The sequence below is a fragment of the Papio anubis genome, chromosome 5 (assembly GCF_008728515.1).
Source record: "Papio anubis isolate 15944 chromosome 5, Panubis1.0, whole genome shotgun sequence".
NCBI lineage: Eukaryota > Metazoa > Chordata > Mammalia > Primates > Cercopithecidae > Papio > Papio anubis.
The window spans coordinates 35,058,174-35,078,449 of NC_044980.1; the positions used below are offsets into that span (position 1 = coordinate 35,058,174).

General features: G+C 37.3%; 1 protein-coding gene across 3 annotated transcripts in view; it reads right to left on the minus strand.

Annotated features, from left to right (window-relative positions):
* The window catches only part of RANBP3L (RAN binding protein 3 like), a 51,193-nt gene that overhangs the window by 11,874 nt on the left and 19,043 nt on the right, over nucleotides 1-20,276 (minus strand). The window contains exons 2-9 of one of the 3 annotated variants that reach the window (XM_003899584.5): nucleotides 11,227-11,285; nucleotides 9,924-9,963; nucleotides 9,044-9,121; nucleotides 7,838-7,912; nucleotides 5,136-5,207; nucleotides 4,648-4,787; nucleotides 1,577-1,680; nucleotides 409-493 (exon numbers count right to left, since the gene is read on the minus strand). In XM_003899584.5, the coding sequence (XP_003899633.1) occupies nucleotides 409-493; nucleotides 1,577-1,680; nucleotides 4,648-4,787; nucleotides 5,136-5,207; nucleotides 7,838-7,912; nucleotides 9,044-9,121; nucleotides 9,924-9,963; nucleotides 11,227-11,285 (653 nt within the window). The remainder of the gene's footprint in view (nucleotides 1-408; nucleotides 494-1,576; nucleotides 1,681-4,647; nucleotides 4,788-5,135; nucleotides 5,208-7,837; nucleotides 7,913-9,043; nucleotides 9,122-9,923; nucleotides 9,964-11,226; nucleotides 11,286-20,276) is intronic. The other 2 variants (XM_009208274.4, XM_009208273.4) reach the window with 2 other exon arrangements.

Here is a 20,276-nt window from a genome sequence, read left to right on the forward strand (position 1 = left end):
AAAAAAAAAAAAAAAAAAAAATTGGCAAATAATTTTAAATGCATCTTGTTGTAAAATGATGCAAACTATTAAAATATCATTACCAATTGAGCTTATCTAACGATTGCAGATAATTCTGGGATTTCCTTGGGTACTTTTGGCTTAACACAAGTCAAAGAACTATTTAATATTTCACATCAGTAATAATGTTATAATTATACAGTTCCCTTCCTCTGTGGGTTTCTATTATTTTAACAACTAGGACATGCTTCCCAGGAGAATCTTTCCAGTTAAAGAAAGAAAATGTGCCGTTGAACTCAGGAGTTAAAAAGTATTATTCAATTTAATATTACTTTTAATTAATTTACCTTTAGAAATTTAAAGTGACAGCTCTGTATATAGTAATAGAAACATATACCAAAATCTTACCAAAACTCTTTCTACCATGTTTTCTCCAAAAACAAAATTGAAACTGCAGTTTTTAAAAGAACATTTATCTTCATTTGGTTGACATCTAAGAAAAAGAAATAAGCATTTACTATTTTAAATACATGGATAAAGCCATTTTAAACCTTGAAATAATCAGATAATTTAATAGATTTATGTAAATCAAATTTACTGCTCATTTTTGTTAGTTTGAATTTAATGAGAAATGAAAGAAAAATTCAAATAGTGGCATCCAGAGGTGATTGTCAAGATAGTTTCCAGCTATTACAGCACTGACAGAGACCAGTCCTGACTGCCTCATGGCCATCACTGCACTGGCTGTGTGGTCAGCCAGGAGGGCTGCCCAACCCTTTTTGCTTTTCCAACACACCCTGTCTAATACCTAATTTGCACTCTTCCCTTCCCCAAGTGGCTAATGCCTTTAGCAACCAGAGATCTCCAGGGCAAAAGCAAAACCCTATCTGTTATAATTGAGTGTGCATTGGCTTAAATTTTTTTGCCTCCCAGAAACGTTTTTTTAAATGTTGTTTTTCCTGATGAGAAACTTGAAGACAGGAAGCCCTCTCTTTGTAGACAGATGTGCTCAGGGTTCGTCATTGCATCCCCAATGTGCACAGAAGGCACCTGCTACCGCACCTGGACAGAGCCCAGTCATGTGAGTCAGTTTATATCCACAGCTAGTTTTAATCTCTCAGATCAAACATTTATTCATCACTAGTAATACTAATACATACTAATAAATATGGCAGATTTATACTGCTTTCCTTGTTGTTTATATAACCCATGCCAATAAAAAATGAATAATGCCAAAATAAAAGAAAAAAACGCCAGAGAGAGAGGAAGAGAGCCTAATCTACTAACCAGATAATTTATGCCCAACCAAATAAAAGTTTAGCCATACATTTTCAAAAAGTTCTCACCCAAGTCAATGAAACAATGAAGACAATCCAGTATTAATATGATAATATTTAAGTATCAGAAATTTTTAAAAAACATTTTAAACTTGTGTTCCTATAAAATCTCCTTTCAAATGGGAATCTTGGCAGTTTATCCATACAAGGTCAGAAAATTATTTTCCATGATTGGTTATAATAATAAAAGAATGCAAGAATGAAAGGACGACCCTTCTGTTTTCTCATTATTAACTTACCCTACTGATGTTGCACCTAAAAAGTGCTGGTTAGTAGACAGCTGGACTGAAATTCTGGCACTTGATAAATTTTCACTTGACAAATAGGAATTTCCCTCAGAAATCTGAAAGTAAAGAAATACATCAAAAAGTTTATAAAGACTACCTTACTATAGGACCATCAGACAAGGAAACAATAGTTATAGTTAAACATATTGAAAACTTACTATGTTTAAGTACTGCCCTAAGCATTTTATGTACTATCTCATTTACTCCTTACAACTCTGTACACTTTGTACTTCTATTATCCACATTTTACAGGTGAGTAAACTGACACAAAGAACTTAAATAACTTGTCCAGGTCACTTACATACAATGGAGATCTGTCTAATACCGGAATATCATAATATTCAGAAATCCCACTATGTTTTGTTATTTTTGCCATTTTAGTCAAATTGGGTTAATTCTCATTTCTGGATTAGTAAAGCTCACTTTCAGGACTATGTAATCCTTGGTAACACCCAAAAATGTCACCATCCTAGTCACCCAGTGTAAGAGAAAACCCCACTCATCTCTTTATCTTGAAATTTTCAACTGGTAACTTACCCAGTTACTTTGCCTTATGTACATATGTGTATGCACAATACCTGAATTAATATATAAATGTAAGAGTGAGGAAATTTAGAATTGGAAGGAACCCTATAAATTATCTGGTCTAGTATTTACAATGTATTGTGGACACCTTCCTTCCTCGACCAGGGATTTGCAAAGATGTTTCAGGTCGTTCATATCTTTTAAAGCCAGATGGGATATGTTTCCACTTAAATTTTTATTTCAATCAATAAAAATAATTTTGAATACTTTTTCTTTTTTAACAAGAATTTGAGAACTGACAAATATGTATCAAGAGAGCATGTGCCATGGTTAGCAAAGATCAAAGTACATGCTCATGACCTAGTCACTCAGATGATGTAGCCCTCAGTCGAAATGGTAGCTTTCACTCCTATGTTGGTTAAAATAGTTATTTAGGCATATATTGTTTAATCTATACATATTAAGTAACCATTGATTAATGATAGGATGAAAATAATTTATCTGATTTTGATATACAAGTTAATAAGAAATATAAAGATAATGGTTCTACAAAATCCACCTAGAGAGTTTTCACCAAATCTTAAATTACATTCATTTGGTCAAAATTCTTACATAGGATCTTATATACAGTGTGTCTCTGGATCTTCAAAGATCACTAAATGGAAAATTTAATGATGGGCATTAAATTTTCTATTTAATGATGGGCATTAAATTTTCTGTTTAATGATGGGCATATACAGTAAGGATTTTCAATAACTGGAAATAAGGTTTATTCACTAGACCTTATAATTTTCTCAAAAATAAATATAAACAATAGCTTGAAATTTTCTCTTATGCTTGGATCATTTAGGAAAAAAAAATGGAAGAAATATATTAATAAATTTTATTTTAAAAATATGCAATGCAGTGTTTACAAAAATCCTACCAAGAAAGAAATATTGATGTACTTTTGATGTCATAGCGTGTAATTAAAATCTTGCTGTGTATTTATAGTGCATGCCATTTTAAAATGCAATATAACTTTTTAGAAATTAGTCAACACATTATACTTCCTATTACATAATTTAAAACAAGTTAAACACCATGCATCACTCTTTTTTTTCTTTTCTTTTTTGAGACAGTCTGGCTCTGTCACCCAAACTGGTACCATCTCGGTTCACTGCAACCTCTGCCTCCCGGGCTCAAGCTAGGACTACAAGCGCATGCCACCATGCCCAGCTAATTTTTATATTTCTTGTAAAGACAGTGCTTTACTATGTTGCCCAGCCTTGTCTGGAACGTTTTAGCTCAAGAGATCCATTCATCTCGGCCTCCCGAAGTGCTAGGATTAAAAGCATGAGCCACCATGCCCGGCCATATGACTTCTTAAATAAAAGTAAGGAATTATGTAACTTGGTGATAATTATTACATTATATTTAAATGAAAACAGTAATATACTTATCTAAAATTGAAGACATATTTTACTTAAAAATTATTATATAGCATGCATAAATGATGAAATGATTTTTTAAGTTCATAATGGATCTCTCCAAATCATATCTTACAAAGTAAAGGGTTTAGAAATATAAAAATATTGGTAAATGCTGACCAAGTTCAAGTCCCTTACTTTGCTGATAAAAAAAGATGTTGAATGGGTGCTTTGTTTAGCTAAACAAAGATAATGGCAGAGGCAAGATTAGTACCAAGCTGGTATTTTTTTACACTTGAATGTTTCTGTCCTTATGTTCACTAAGGGAAAACAAAACAAAGCGAAACTATGTGACCAATCCTCAGTAGTTCAGCTGGAAACAAATAGCTAAGATGGAATAACTGTCAAATTCCAACCTGCCTATCTTGAGTCCTGTTCCTCCTGTGTCTGCTTCTGCTGGAAGACAGGGGTAGCATTACAGCAATTGAATATATCCCCAAACCCGTATCTGCATGGCTTGTGTAAGTTACTGTCTCTTTAGAAAGGCCTACAAAGAGTGATTCAGACACTACATAGTAGGAAGTTAGAATTGTTATCTGTCTCTGGAGGCTTCCCAGACCCTTCCAATTACACTGTATAGGGAGTTCTCTGCTCCTGTTATACTGGAATATGGCTCTGAAGTGAACCCCTGGTATGACCTAAACTGGCAAAGATACACTGTGATGTTGACCAGTTGACGATGTAGAGAAAATCCATGTCTCTTTTTTGACTACTGACTATGGCCCCTGGCTACCTCATTGCTGTCCCCATTCTCACATAGGGTCATTGCTATGGCACAAGACCCCCAGATTTCTACTGCCCAGTACTCAGCTTTATAACTTTAGAGAGACCATAGATTTGTGAGACTACAACTCTCCAATGTAAAGTAAGAGTACAACTTTAAAAAGGTTACCAAGGGCTTTATGCTATCTAGCCCAGCAACAAAACAAAGCTCAGGCAACTCCTATTTCTGGATATGGAGGCCCCAAACAACCTACAAAAGGAAGGATGAAGGGTTGAGATCAGTCCTGTTATCCTGGGCTTTCTCACCTTATTATTTGTTTTTTCTTTAATCTTGCAGGATTCCAGTGCCTTGTGTCCAAATGTTTTTCTTACTTTTGCACAACTTTGAGCTTGAGGTAGCTGCAAAATAGCAGGTCTAATAACATGCTTAGAATGTTTCACAGGACCTTAAAAGAATAGAATTAAAAGATAAATATATTTTTAGTGCAATATTCCTTTACTCCCTATTTTTAACTGATATAATTCTTATTTTCTAAAGTCATGTTTAAATGAGGGACTAGTGTTAATTAATCAAAGTCAAAATAAGCATTGAGTTCCCCAGCACTCACACCTTGCCTAGCTTTTGCCCAATAACTGTTCATTTTGATCATGAAACCTGGCTTACTTGCATTATTTCTTCATGTTTTGTCACTCTGACCTAACTCCATGCCCCCAACACACGCACATATAGAGAGATGAAAATATAGGTGGTAAAATATACAATTTCTGAGGTTCTTGAAATAGAAGCTACTTACCTTGTTCAGCACTCTTTATATCAACATTACTTTGCACAAGAGTCGATATCATAAAAATATTGTTTTTCCTCACTGTAAGAAAAAATATTTAAAAATTTTTTAATACAGAAGAGTGTCAGATTCTACACTATTTGGGGCTTAACAACCCCGTTCTGAACTCACCAGCAGATGTCGCAATTGGCACTAACAGAGTACTAGGTAGTGCTCTCTGGAGCACTGGCTCTGCTAAAAATGGGATTGCCGGCCAGACGCGGTGGCTCACACCTGTAATCCTAGCACTTTGGGAGGCCAAGGCGGGTGGATCACCTGAGGTCAGGAGTTTGAGACCAGCCTGGCCAACATGGCAAAACCCAGTCTCTACTAAAAATACAAAAAAAATTAGCCAGGCATGGTGGCAAGTGCCTGTAATCCCAGCTACTCATGAGGCTGAGGAAAGAGAATCACTGGAAACCAGAAGGTGGAGGTTGCAGTGAGCGGAAATCGTACTCCAGCCTGTGTGATGGGAGCGAGACTCCATCTCAAAGGAAAAAAATGGTGGGGGGTGGATTGCCAGATGCGTCCCGCTACATAGTTCTGTTTACTTTCAGAAATCTAAGTGAAAATTAAGTGACTAGAGAAAAGGCAGCCTTTTTTAGATCTTTAAATAGTGTACTGTCAGAAATTCTACAGACTATAAAATCTGAATTGGTAATGAGCCCTTCAGCATTAATATATAGCTATTATAGAATATTATAAAACTGTTACCAAAGTTTGCCCACACTCCCTTACTTTTTAATGAGTATACCTGAAAAAAGAAGTAAAGATGACAAATGTGCTAGGTTATTTTTCTACAAGCATGTTGGTGGGGTAAGACTGTGGTGATGGCTCCAAGTATAGAATTTCTATACATTTTAAAGGGATCTCCTCGATTGCAAATTGCAGAAACAGCAACCTTTGGCATTTAATTAATGAAGATGAGAAAAGAATAATTGCTTCTTCAAAGTATTCTTTAAGGTGTTATAACAAATGTTGGGGTAGAATCCCTTCTTTACTTCAGAGTTCAATTTAATGTTTTTTATTATCTTTTATTACTGAACATCAACAAAAAATGAGCCATATTTTTCTCCTGCTGAACACCACTAACTTTCTGCACAAGATAAAACAGAGTGATGCTTTCCTTTGTGTGTGTCCAGTAAAAAATGAATTAAAGCAGGTGCGTAGATAACTTAAAGCCATTCCTTTGTTTTATGTGTAAATACAATAAAACAGAATACCTTTGCCTCTGGGATTAGGATCTCTATTTCTCTCTCTCTTTTTTTTTTTTTTTCTTTGAGATAGAGTCTCTGTCTGTCATCCAGGCTGGAGTGCAGTGGTGTGACCTTGGCTCACTGCAACCTCTGCCTCCTGGGTTCAAGCAATTCTCTTGCCTCAACCCCCCAAGTAGCTGGAACTACAGGCATGCAACACCATGCCCAGCTAATTTTTGTATTTTTAGTAGAGACCAGGTTTCGCCATGTTTGCCAGGCTGGTTTCGAACTCCTGGCCTGCAGCGATCTGCCTGCCTTGGCCTGTCAAAGTGCTGATATTATAGGCATGAGCCACCACACCCGGCCAGGATCTCTATTTATCTTAATGTCTGAGCTTGTCAGTCAGGTTAGAAGGGTTAGAGACACTAAAAAGTGTCTCTTCTGCATCTGAAAGGTACATGACTGTTGCTCAGTCATGCCTGCAGTTATTACTAAGAATATAGATTTATTCATTGAAAAACTCTGTAGTTCAGGCCGGGCGTGGGTGACTCAGGCCTGTAATCCCAGCACTTTGGGAGCCGAGGTAGGTGGATCACGAGGTCAAGAAATCGAAACCATCCTGGCCAAAATGGTGAAACCCCATCTCTACTAAAAATACAAAAATTAGCTGGGCATGGTAACGTGCACCTGTAGTCCCAGCTACTCAGGAGGCTGAAGTAGGAGAATTGCTTGAACCCGGGAGGCGGAGGTTGCAGTGAGCCGAGACCATGCCATTGCACTCCATCCTGGGTGACAGAGCCAGACTCTGTCTCAAAAAAAAAAGAAAAAGGAAAAAAGAAAAAACTCTGTAGTTCCTGGGTAGAGGGGGATCAATTCAAGTGAAGTGAGTAGTTTGTACTTTTTCTTTCTTAGTGGCAAACTTAACTTGGCAATTGATTGTTTAATAGAAATGAAAACATGAGAATAGAGATCATTTTAATGTGGAGAAAATGCCATTTCAAATATTTTATTATGATAAAATAGTTTTACTAAGCAAAACATTATAAATTTCAAGTAAAGAGGAGTAATGTTTTAATTAGTGGAAATTTTAGTGGATTTATATGCTAAACTTAAAATATGAATTTAAAGCATAATTGCATGTTTTAAATACTACACATTATAAACTATGTAGATGGACAATAAGTAAAATAATGCAAATTGTTTTTACTTTTATAGGGCTGCCTTAAATAAAATAATGCTGTTATAAATGTGAAATCGTAAAAAAAATTAAGTTCAAACTTTCTACCCAAGGTAAAAACATGTACTCAGAATTTGTGAAGTTAGAATTCATAAGGTATTCTTCGATGCATACTTTGTGATCTATTTCTAAGGTGTCAGCATTTTATGATAGTAGCTAAGAAAGAAAAGTCATCATTAATAAGAATGATTTTGAAAAGTCAGAGTGTCAGGCTTGAAGTTCTAGAAACTCTTTATTACCTGACCCAGTATGGGGGAAGGTTGGGAGGTTAGTGACGGATGAAGATCTCATTTGTTTCTGAGACAAGGTTGACACTAAAAGCAGATTGCAAACTAAAGTCACTTAGAAAGTGGGTTTTTTGTTTTGTTTTCATTTGGAGTTTTGCTGTTTTGGAAAAATTTCTGTATCACTAATTTAGAAAAGTATTTTTATTAATGTAAATAAGGAGTACATCTGATGAGGATGATAAATTAATTTCCATTCAATTCCATTCAACAGTAAATATTTATTTTATGGTCACCATATTTAAGACACTATCAACCATGAAGATGACCTCAAGGAACTCACAGTGGGGGAGAAATATACACATAGATGCTGTATTACAAGGCGGAAGACATGGAGCTCATTATAAAAGGAATCACTGGAGTGCTTTCAGCATAGAAGAGAAGCAAACTAAGTTACTGATTTACTCGGAACACAGTGTATGATAAAATTATTTTCAAAGGGTAGGCATCCATTTATTTAAATAGGTGGTTGCTTTCTTTTTTCTTTTTTTTTTTTTAGAGGGAGTCTCATGCTGTCAACCCACCTGGAGTGCTGTGGTGCAATCTCGGCTCACTGCAACCTCCACCTCCCAGGTTCAAGAGATTGTCCTGCCTCAACTTCCCAAGTAGCTGGGACTACAGGCACCTGCCACCACGCCCAGCTAATTTTTTTTTTGTATTTTTAGTAGAGACAGGGTTTCACTGTGTTGGCCAGGCTGGTCTCAAACTCCAGACCTCGTGATCTGCCCATCTCGGCCTTCAAAAGTGCTGGGATTGCACATGTGAGCCACCGCACCCAGCCAATGGTTACTTTAAAAATGGCCTTTTCCCCTACTTACAAAGCTAATACATGCTCAATGCAGAAACTTTGGAAACATAGCAAAATACAAAGGCATGGGAGATGGGGAGGAGACCAAATCACCTGCAAGTCCTCTACTTAAGATAACCACTGCTATCATTGTGGCTTATGTCCTTTTGGTATTTTTTCCAATGCTGATAAATGGAATGTTTAAATACTGACTCACTGTACCATTATATAGCTTGTTGTTTTCACATAACAATATATTATAAACACTATTCAGTTGATAAGCTTTTAACATTACTCTTTTGAAAAGTTTCTCAGTAATTTTGCATTCAGAATAAACATAACAGTGAATAGTCAACAGTCAAGGCTATACATACCTCCCTGGGACTGAGAATCTGTAATATGAAAAGTAAAAGATGAAGACCGTACACGCTTTCTTGAAAAACCATTACATTCTGCAAGAAAAGCAATGGGAAGGCTAAAATTACTTGCAATAACAAAGTATCCTCAACTCATGATAGGGTAGGATAAACAGAATTTTCTTTTGTCTACACAGATCATCATTTGATAACACATTAACCCTTAAATCACTATTTTAAATATTGGGGTTAATAGGTTGCTGATTGATTATAAACCTATAGGCATATCATGCTTGTATGAAACAATTAGAAATGACTGGTGTCAGCAATAATTTGTATATGCATTTTGAGGTCTACAGAGAATGTTTTTGATAGGCTGAGGGGCAGGGAGTGGAGCACAGTGAATTTTAGTCACTAACATCAGTGTTCTCAGGGACCTATATATCATATTTCAAAACAAAAGTGAATCTACTGGCATATTTAAAAAAAAGAAAAAGCAGGCCGGGCGCGGTGGCTCAAGCCTGTAATCCCAGCACTTTGGGAGGCCGAGACGGGCGGATCACGAGGTCAGGAGATCGAGACCGTCCTGGCTAGCACCGTGAAACCCCGTCTCTACTAAAAAATACAAAAAACTAGCCGGGCAAGGTGGCGGGCGCCTGTAGTCCCAGCTACTCAGGAGACTGAGGCAGGAGAATGGCGTAAACCCGGGATTTGCAGTGAGCTGAGATCTGGCCACTGCACTCCAGCCCGGGTGACAGAGCGAGACTCCGTCTCAAAAAAAAAAAAAAAAGAAAAAACATTAACTTTCACACAGTCTGTGCCACATGCCAAAATACTTGTGTCTGCTAATTTTGTTTGTATGAAGATTGATTTTGGAATACAGGATGAAAATCATTACCTGGTTCTGCTACTTCATACAGGGTGTCTTCTGCAGGTCTCTGAAAGGAAACAAAACCACTGAGGAGAGCTGAGTATTTGCCTTTGTATTATGTTGGTGCAAAAGTTACTGCAGTTTTGGCAATTAAAAGTAATGGCAAAAATCGCAATTAGTTTTGCACCAACCTACTACATCAGATTTCCACCCTGCCACTTTACAGAATTCTCAGAAGCCAGGGCTAATTAGCCTGGCCAGGACAAAGCAGTTCACCTTCATTTGTTAGGCACATAGTCAAGAAAAACCAAAAGTCTAGTCCAGTAGTTTTATAGTTCAATGACTGCAGATTCACTTGTGAAAGTTCGTTTAAAAATGTAGATTTTGAGGCACCTATTCTCAAGATTCTGAAGTGGTTGTTCTTGGGTGGGGCCCAGGAATGTTTTTTAAACAAGGGCTTGGAGGTTGAGTGTTTCTTACGTTTAGTGTTTTTGTGGGTAGTAGGTTAAATTACCTGCATGGATAAGAATGAATACCAAGAAATAAGGTAAAGTGAGAATCTAGTGGGGCTTTTTGTTTGTTTAGAGATGAGGTCTTGTTCTGTCACCCAGGCTTCAGTGCCAGCAGTGCAATCATAGCTCACTGCAACCTCTAACTCCTAGGCTCAAGCTATCCTCTAGTCTCAGGCTCCCAAGTAGCTAGGACTTACTACAGGCACATGTCACCATGCCTGACTAATTTCTTTTTATTTTTTTTTGTAGAGATGAGGTATTGCTTTATTGATCAGGCTGACCTCAAACCACAGGCTTCAAACAGTCCTCCCACTGTGACCTAGCAGTGTGCAGGGATAACAGGCGCAAGCCATCACGCCCAGCAACTAATCTTACTGTTGGTCTTTCAAAACGGATGATTTTAGTATGATGCCAAAAAAACAGGCAGAGTTCAAAAGGTCCCTTTAAAATCAAATATCGTAGTTTAGAATTTATTTTTTTACCTGATTTTAGGCTAGGTCAGTGGTGAGGACTCATATGAGGAGCTATAGCCCTCCTAATCTCTTTCAACTCCTCCCGTTTTCAAGTTACTCCAAATAAAGATATTACTATAATGAAACAGTATGTTATCCATAGCTCCAAGACAAGGTCTCTGGCTTCGCATTCCAGCCAAACTGATGTTTGTAAATCCTGACTATATCAATAATCTGGAGGCACTACTCTGCTGGTAAAGAACAGCATAAACCTAAGCAGCAGTGATATCTTTCAGGATAACTAGCTTCCTGAAATATAATTATCTTTGTCAAAGTAAAATTAAACAAAGAAATAGACAATCTTACCTTAAAAGTATGTTCTCCCTTTTCAAAAACAAATATTGGTTGAGCAATGACAGATTTTTCTATGAAAAAAAAAAAAGAAAACAGGCAATAAATCAAAGCATGCTCTGACATTTCTTACACCATCTAAAAATATTTGAAGACTTTTTTTTGTTTTTTGTTTTCTCTGCATTTGGGTAAAAGCCAAGCTACTTTATGTGGATACTATAAATTGCACATTTATAAATAATTTAACAGTTAATTACAGAAATAAACACTTGGGGGAAATGATAGCAGTATCTTTCCATAAATAGGTAATCCCATTAAAAGAACATGCTTTAAGTGTTTAAGGAAAGCAAAATATAATTATGTAGCTTTAGAATCTCATCAGGGCATGGTGATTAACACCATTACTTTAAGAATAAAAAGTTTCAATGAGTGAAAAATCTAATCTAGGAGTAGTACTTCCACTTAGGTTAGATGTGGAGGTATAAATGATATACATGCATTGCATTACAACCTTAAAATATCCAGAAATAATTCATATTTCCTTCACTAGAGTAGTCATACACCAAACTTTATTTTTGATATTTAGATAAAAAATTAGTATTACACAGTGTTATAAAGTAGGTAAAGTTTGTCTTCAACCTTGCCAGCCTTATTAATATTTTGTATTTTCTTATTTTAGATAAGACAATAGAGAGAAATTCATTCTAGGGTATGCATAAGTGTTAACAGCTTTAAATATGAATGCTTCAGAATTCTTAAGAAATATTATGTGGCAGTTAAGAGCCTGGGCTCTGGAGTTAGTTTGGATAAGCATGTGTTCAAATATAAGTTCCATCACTAATTGACTAAATACTTTGGGAAACAATGTATCTTTACCTTAGTTTCTCATCTGAAAAAAAAAAATCGAGATTATAGCAGTACTTACCTCATACAGTTTATGTGAAGATTAAATGAGACTTTTAGATTTAAATTTTAACAAAACCAAACAAAAAAAGCCTTAAAGAAAGGATATCTGGCATTCCACCAATCCCCATTCTAAAACTCATAGCTATCATTGCTAAGTGATGACAACACATTCTGGATGAGACCAAGTAAGACCTCAGAACTTTTCTCATTATAGCAGCCATTAGCAGTGTATTGTCTTGGCATGCACTGAGGTAATTTGCTATCCCTGAGCTGAATAAATAAAGCTCTAGCTGACAAATTTCAAGAAACTACTAGACATATACAGCGTTTAAATGCCAGAAAGGGATTCCCCATTTCATCACAATCTTTTAAGAGTGTCATAAAGTCTGTAAACACGCTTTGTGAATCTCCTAGAGCCATGTGAACTTGCATACCTCTTCCCAGTCCAGTGAAATAAAACTGTTTAGTGGGTGTTTTTTGTTTTTTTTGTTTTTTTTTTTTTGTTGTTTTTTTTTTTTTTGGTGTGTGTGTGTGAGATGGAGTCTTGCTCTTGTTGCCCAGGCTGTAGTGTAATGGCTAATGGCACAATCTTGGCTCACTACAACCTCCACTTCCTAGATTGAAGCCATTCTCCTGCCTCAGCCTCCTGAGTAGCTGGGATTACAGGCATGTGTCACTATACCTAGCTAATTTTTTGTATTTTTAGTAGAGATGAGGTTTCACCATGTTGGCCACACTGGTCTCGACCTCCTGACCTCAGGTGATCCACCCGCCTCAGCCTCCCAAAGTGCTGGGATTACAGGCGTGAGCCACCGCGCCCGGCCTTGTTTAGTTTTTTTATGCAAGCACTTACCATGCTGTCTTCACTTGGAGCCAAGTGATCCCCAGCAGAAAATCTTCACTAATATTTTGGCATTGCCATTCATATGAAGCTATAACTCAATTCTTTGTTGTTTTTCAAAATGAGCTCCTTTTCCAGAAATTACATTAGATTTAAGCAGTGAGATTTGCAGAGATTTTGAAAAGAAATACTTTTTGTGAATGTGTAGTGGAGTATTTACTAATTAGAATAATAAATGGGGCTCTTCCAAACTGGGCTTAGGACAATCATCCCTAAATAGCATGACTTGATCTGAGCCTACACAAATAATATATTGACTTTCCCTCTGTCAAAACATACAGCTAAAAACGTGCAAAAGTGATCTTCAATGGCAGCATTAAAGAGGAAGTCACAAAGCGTACTTGCAGCTTGGTGGGCATATGGCGAAGTAAAAAGGCCACCTTTATCCATTAATTCAACACATATTTATTGAGCATCTTTTTTATGCAAGCACTGTGCTGGAAGCTAGGGATACATGGTCTAACTGAAGGTGCATTAGTGGCAGCACAATCACCTTCCCTTCTTGACACTGCCCAGAACTTGGTTAGCAAAGAGATAACCTTCATACTTCTTCCCCCTAGGTTCTCTCCCCTTCTCCCAAACAATTCTCTTAGCTTCAAAGACTGAGTCAAAAGTAAGCATTTGTCAAGCCATTGGGTCTACAGCAGATTTGTTTACCTAACCCAGCAGGAGAATCTGAAAATAAAAACAGGGTCCTTAAAATTATATATTTAAAATGTAGCCTTTTTTCCTTTCTACTATAGTCATTAATCCTTTTATTCAACAAATATGTATTGAGAAATGACTATGTACAAGACATTTTGCATGGTATTGTGGATGTTAAATTAAGTTTAGCCTAAAGCTACCGCCTTATAAATTCTGCCTAAAGATTTCTTTGTTCGTAGTGAACTGGATGTGTAAACAGACTGGAACTTACTCCTCTACCAATCGCTGAGTTTCAGCCAATCACAAGAGGCCAACTCTTCAAATAAAGCAAAGCAAAAACCAGCTGTAACCAATCCAGCTGTTTCTGTATCTCACTTCCATTTTCTGCAGGTCACTTTCCTTTTTCTGTTTCCTTTTTCTGACCACATGGCAGCACTGGAGTCTCTCTCAACTCATTATGGTTTGGGGGCTGCCTGATTCGCAAATTGTTCTTTGCTCAATTAAACTCTAATAAATTTAATTTGTCTAAACTTTTTCCTTTAACATGGATAAAGCAGTAAAGAAAACAGATGTAGTCCCTGCCTTTTATAGAGCTTACACTGAGGAGGAGAAACAGAACTAAGTAATTAATTACACAATTATTGAAGTTCAACTGGGGTAAGCATTATAAAAGGGAAGTACCAGGCTCTCAACAAGTAACCAACAAGAGAATCTTAGTTTTTGGGGTCAGGGTAAGGTTTCCAGGAGAGGTGATATTCAGGCAGACTTGTAGGATGAGTAGAAGTTAGCCAGGCAAACACTGAAGAAGGACATTCCAAGCAGAGGGAAAAGCAAGAGGAAAGTCTCTGAGGAAGGCTGGAGCTTGCCACATTTCAATAATGAAAGGAACCAGTGTAGCTGATACCCTAAGAAAACAGTGGGCAAGGGTTACAAAACAGGACTGGAGATGAGGCTGGAGCTTTGCAAGGCTTTGTAGGTTCTGCCAGGGAGTTCTGTTTTTATTCCAAGAAAAATGGGATGTCAAAGAGGGATTTTAAGCGGGGGAGTGATTTGCTCTGATAGGAATTTTTTCTTTTAAAGATCACCCCTTCCGCGGTGATGAAAGGGTATTGGGGGGAAGGGACTAAGGGAGAGGAAATGAGGAATCTAACTAAGAGGCTAGTCTAAGTTCTAGAAAAGAGCTGATGAGGCTGCTCTTTTCTTTCTTTAAAATCGTTCATCCATGACTTTTTTTTTTAAGAGAAATCGAATAATTAAAAGTTTAAAATACAGTCTTCTGTGGCAATGAAAGAAAATGAGGGGATTAGAAAGACTTTAAAACGTAAAGGTTAATTTTGCTATTTTGCTTGTTTTGAGATTCATGTAGCATTTAATGAATCTCAATATTCAATGTTGTTTTTTTCTGAAATACTTCATTAAGAGAAGACATTCATTCACCTCACAAATATTGTATTGAGTACCTGTTATAAGAAAGAACACGAAGTACTATCTATTAATTCAATCTCAGTTTACTTGTAATTCTGCTCCACAAGGAGGGTACATTGTGGGCCAAGTGCTTTTATCCATCATCTGGTCTAAATTAATTATTTTAATCATTCTGTGGATTAAATATGGTTTCTGCCACTTACAGATGAGGAAACTAAGGCTTGGTTTAGTGCCTCGCTAAATGCATACCATTAGTAAGTGGCAACACCTTTAATTAAATCTAGGCCTCCTACCTCCAAAACCATTGATTTAACTTCAATGCATCGTACTGATATATTATCCTATATGGCTCTACTGGCACAAATTAGTCCCAAATGTATGATATGTGACATAATCCAGCACTATGCTAAGAAAAATCAGTATGAAACAACAGGACTTTCAGCTTTGTCAAAGTTGATTGACCATACACGTGAACTTCAACTCCCTGCTTAAATCAGAAATCACAAAATAATAAGGCTTTTTTTGTGTCGGGGAGGAAGAGGAATCCACCACAAATACAAGGAAAAATGAAGAGAAATAATAGCAACAGAATTTTGGAAGCTGGGAGGCAGAAGGATAAGTGGTAACTGACTTTGCAGCCTAATGGAGCCTAAACATAAAAATAAAGAAATAGTGTGATATATGGAGATACGGAGGTTAATGCTGAAAGAAACAGTAGTGAGAGTTGGATACGGTTGTCTCTGGGGATCAAGAAAAGGGAGAGCAAAGGAGGGGACAAGGATGAGTCTCCTGTTTTTCCAGAAAAGCCTCATAAAACCATTTGATTCCTTAAATCACATGAATATGTGTAACTTTGAAAATATAAAAACTAAATTAAAAAATAATCCCTTTTCTACCATAGTGTCAGACTCCCAGAAGTAGAAGACAAGCCCCATGCTGCTTGCCAAAAATAGACTTCTTATTGAAGTATACTGCCCAGCAAGCATACAGTACCTTGCTTCTTGAACTTAACTGTTCTTCACATTAAAATATGTGGAAATAAAGGTGTGAGTAAGATGGAGTCACTGAGTTCAGAAAGCAGTCAAAACTTCCACAGAATAACTGAAGATCTGCTTTTTATGATGCCATCTAAACCTTTGAAAGACATTTGCTTTAGTCCTTGGCCTTCACCTTTACTCAAAACACTCATCTGAGTCTGTAGACAGGAATTCACTAGGAAGAAAATCCAGTACAGTTGTCGCTGTTATCTGTGGCTTTAGCTACACATGGTCAACTGCAGTTCAGACATTTTGAGAGAACATTCACATAACATTACAGTATATTGTTAAAATTGTCCTAGACTATCATTCTTAATCTCTTGCTGTGCTTAATTTGAAAATTAAATTGTATCATAGGTATGTATAGGGGAAAAAAGGATTCAACTGAATACTATGCATATATTTAATAGCTTTGTCCTCCAGGATTTTAAAGTATTATACTATCACAGTCAATGTTTACAATAAACTTTATTTTTCTATTTTGATATGTACTATATACCCCCCCCCCCAATTTTGGGTGGGTTATAAGGTGTCCCTACCTTTTATTTCCGTATCTTTAAATGACACCTGGTCTCTGACAAATAAACCTATTTCAACTGGGAAAGTAACTGGAGGATTTTGTTGCTGGATCCTCTCAGAGGTGGGAATTTGAAAGGATCTACTGAGTCAAAAGAAAATGTCAAGATAGAGTAAGCTGCTGAGAATGGAGTACCTTTGGTTCCATTGTACTCCAGTGGGCATGGGGGACAGGCAGTTTCTAGACGTCCCCAAGTTTCTGCTACACAGCTTCCCCGACCTAGATTTCAGTACACCTCTTCTTTCCAGTTGGTAGTGTAGTAGAGGTGGAAACCTATGGGGGAAATTCAGCCCCTGATATTTCATGTAGTTTGTTTTCTATTTCCCTAAGTGTTGGCTGGTCTGAGAAATAAAGGGAAAGAGTACAAAAGAGAGAAATTTTAAAGCTGGGTGTCTGAGGGAGACATCACATATCGGCAGGTTCTGTGATGCTCCCTGAGCTGTAAAACCAGCAAGTTTTTATTAGCAATTGTCAAAAGGGAGGGAATGTCTGAATAGGGCGTGGGTCACAGAGATCACATGCTTCAAGGGTGATGAAAGATCACAAAGCGGGAGGTCAGGGCGAGATCACAAGGTCAGGGCGAAACTAGAATCACTAATAAACTTCCATGTCCAGCTGTGCATGCATTGTCGTTGATAAACAAGGTTCAAGAGCAGAGAACCAGTCTGACTAGAATTTGCCAGGTTGGAATTTCCTAATCCTAGCAAGCCTGGGGGCACTGAAGGAGACTAAGGCGTGTTTCAGCCCTATTTACATCTGCATAAGACAGACACCCCCAGAGCAGCCATTCAGAGGCCTCTTCTGGGAATGCATTCTTCTCCCCAAGTGATATTTATCTTACCCGTTTTTGGTAATAAGAGAAATATGGCTCTGTTCTGCCCAGCCCACAGACTGTCAAACTTTAAAGTTATCTCCCTTGTTCCCTGAAAATCGCTGTTATCCTGTTCTTAAGGTGCCCAGATTTCATATTGTTCAAATGCACATGCTCTACAACAATTTGTGCAGTTAACACAATCATCACAGGGTCCTGAGGCGACATTCATCCTCAGCTTACGAAGATGACAGGATTAAGAGATTAAAGTAAAGACAGGCATAGGAAATCACAAGAGTATGGATTGATGAAGTGATAAGTGTCCATGAAATCTTCACAATTTATGTTCTTCTGCCATGGCTTCAGCCAGTCCCTCCGTTCGGGGTCCCTGACTTCCTGCAATAGAAACCAAATTCTCCATGCTGGATAGAACCAGGCTACTCTAGCCAGGGCTAAAAAAGGTTGTGTAAACAATCTTGGCAGGAAAGAAAGTGGCAACAAACCCCTGCAGAGGGGCAGGCACTGCCAAATAGGTCAGCTCTAATTGCTACCAGGACTGGAATTATCCACTTGAACTGTAGCCCTGGCAGTCCCTGCATTTTCTTCTCCCTTTCTTCCTGGACCTTTCCACATGTCTCTTCCACATCCTCTTCTCTAGTTTCTGCTCCTTGTGCACTGTCTCACCCCAGTCTCCAGTACTTTCCTTATGTCCCTGTCTTCTCATCATTCTTCACCGCGTCTGGTTCTCTGGCTTGTCAAAGCATGGATTTTAGAGCTTGGAAGTTAGATGGTCCTAGAGCTGTGTTTTTAAATAAAGGACTTGAGCCTCAGCTTTTTCGTCTCTCTCTCTCTCTCTGTATATATATATATATATGTGTGTGTGTGTGTGTGTGTGTATATATATGAGCTATTATGAGGATTTAAGCAGTATATGCATGCAAGAACACCTACAACTTCTCTAAGCTTTTGAAACAAAGCAGAATATCTATCTGTATCTGTCTATTCATCCATCCTTCATGTATGCATACATCTCTCCATATATTCAGATGTAGACATCTATCTATCCACTCATATATAAACATGTAGCAATATGTCAGGATACAGGCTGCATAGGAGACACTGAATAAAAGTTAGATTCACTTCCCTCCTTCTCTGCTGTCTTATGTGATATGGACTCACTATATTAGTCTGTTCTCATGCTGTAGATAAAGACACACCCAAGACTGGATAATTTGTAAAGAAATGGACTCACAGTTCCACGTGGCTGGGGAGGCTTCACAATCATGGTGGAAGGTGAGAAGCACGTCTTACATGCAGGCAGACAAGAGAGAATTGAGAGCCAAGCGAATGGGGTTTCCCTTTATAAAACCACCAGATCTCATGAGACTTATTCACTACCACAAGAACAACTCACGAAGGAAACTGTCCCCATGATTCAATAATTTCCCACTGGGAACAACACATGGGATTTATAGGAGCTACAATTCAAGAGGAGATTTGGGTGGGGACACAGCCAAACCATATACTCTCTGTTAGCTCTGGGGGAAATGCCTCATTCTTCCCCAAAAGTCTTTCTTTTTCTTTTCACTCGTTACTTTATGCTTACCCCTAGCTTGCTTCTCATTTCTCTCTTATCTTTTTTATTCTTTTTATTTTTTGATATCAGGAAGTTTCCAAATTCAGATGTGGCCCATAAATAGTCTTAGAGATCCTTGCTCCTCCAAGTGTGGTCCAGACGAACCAGCAGCATTGACAGGGAGCTCATTAGAAATGCAGAATCTCAGTCTCCACCCTACCCTACTAAGTCAGAAGCTACATTTTATAAGATCCCCAGGTGATTTGTAGACATGCTAATATTGATAAGCAGTCCTCTAGAGCACATTCAGATTTCTGTCAACTGAGATCAAATTTAGGAAAATGGCAGTAAAGATTCCTGGACTACTCTAGTAGTCACTAGTTAGAGTAGTAGAGTAGTGACTACTAACTAGTAATGACTAAACCTGTGGGATCTTCTGAGTATGCTCACAATTAATGTGAAAATAATTACTATCCAAACCATATACTATAATTACTACAATTCAATGTAAGGTGAAGTCAAGGGCTACCCTAAGTACTTGCAAAGAAGTCTCTGTGGTAAAGGATATTGAAATATCAATACTGATATTGATATTAAAATTAGCCATTCGGATATTCTGCTTGAAGCAATTAATGATTTCTTCTCACATGCAAAAGTTCGCTTTCTGTTTTAATGATATGCCTAAGATCTAACTTCTTTACATGGACAATTTTTTTTGGAAAATGTCACTGGTTGAGATGACTGAATATTGATTAAAATGTTCATTGCTGCAAAGCAAAAATTTAAACTGGAAGCATAAACTACATCAAAAACATTTGCCATAGCTCTAAAATTCCTCAAGAAGAATTTGAAACATCTGAAGTTTCAAATGTAAAAACTGACATTATCTGTAGAAAAAAAATAGACAAATCATAGCAGGTGATCTCAATCTCTATATGGAACCCAAGGAAGAGGAGATACAGAAAGTCTGAATCACAATCTTGATTTTTTAAAAAAGAACAAACGAAAAACCAAACCTATATTGAAGTCTTTCAAGATAGTTTACAGAAGGGGCAAATTGTAGCCCCAGAAGAAGGAACCTGTGCCAATTCACAAAGGAACCACAAGCATGAGACATTCTGTACTTGTTTCTACTTATTTCTAGCCATATGTGGGGGAAATCTGTAAAAAAAATTTTTTTAATGAAA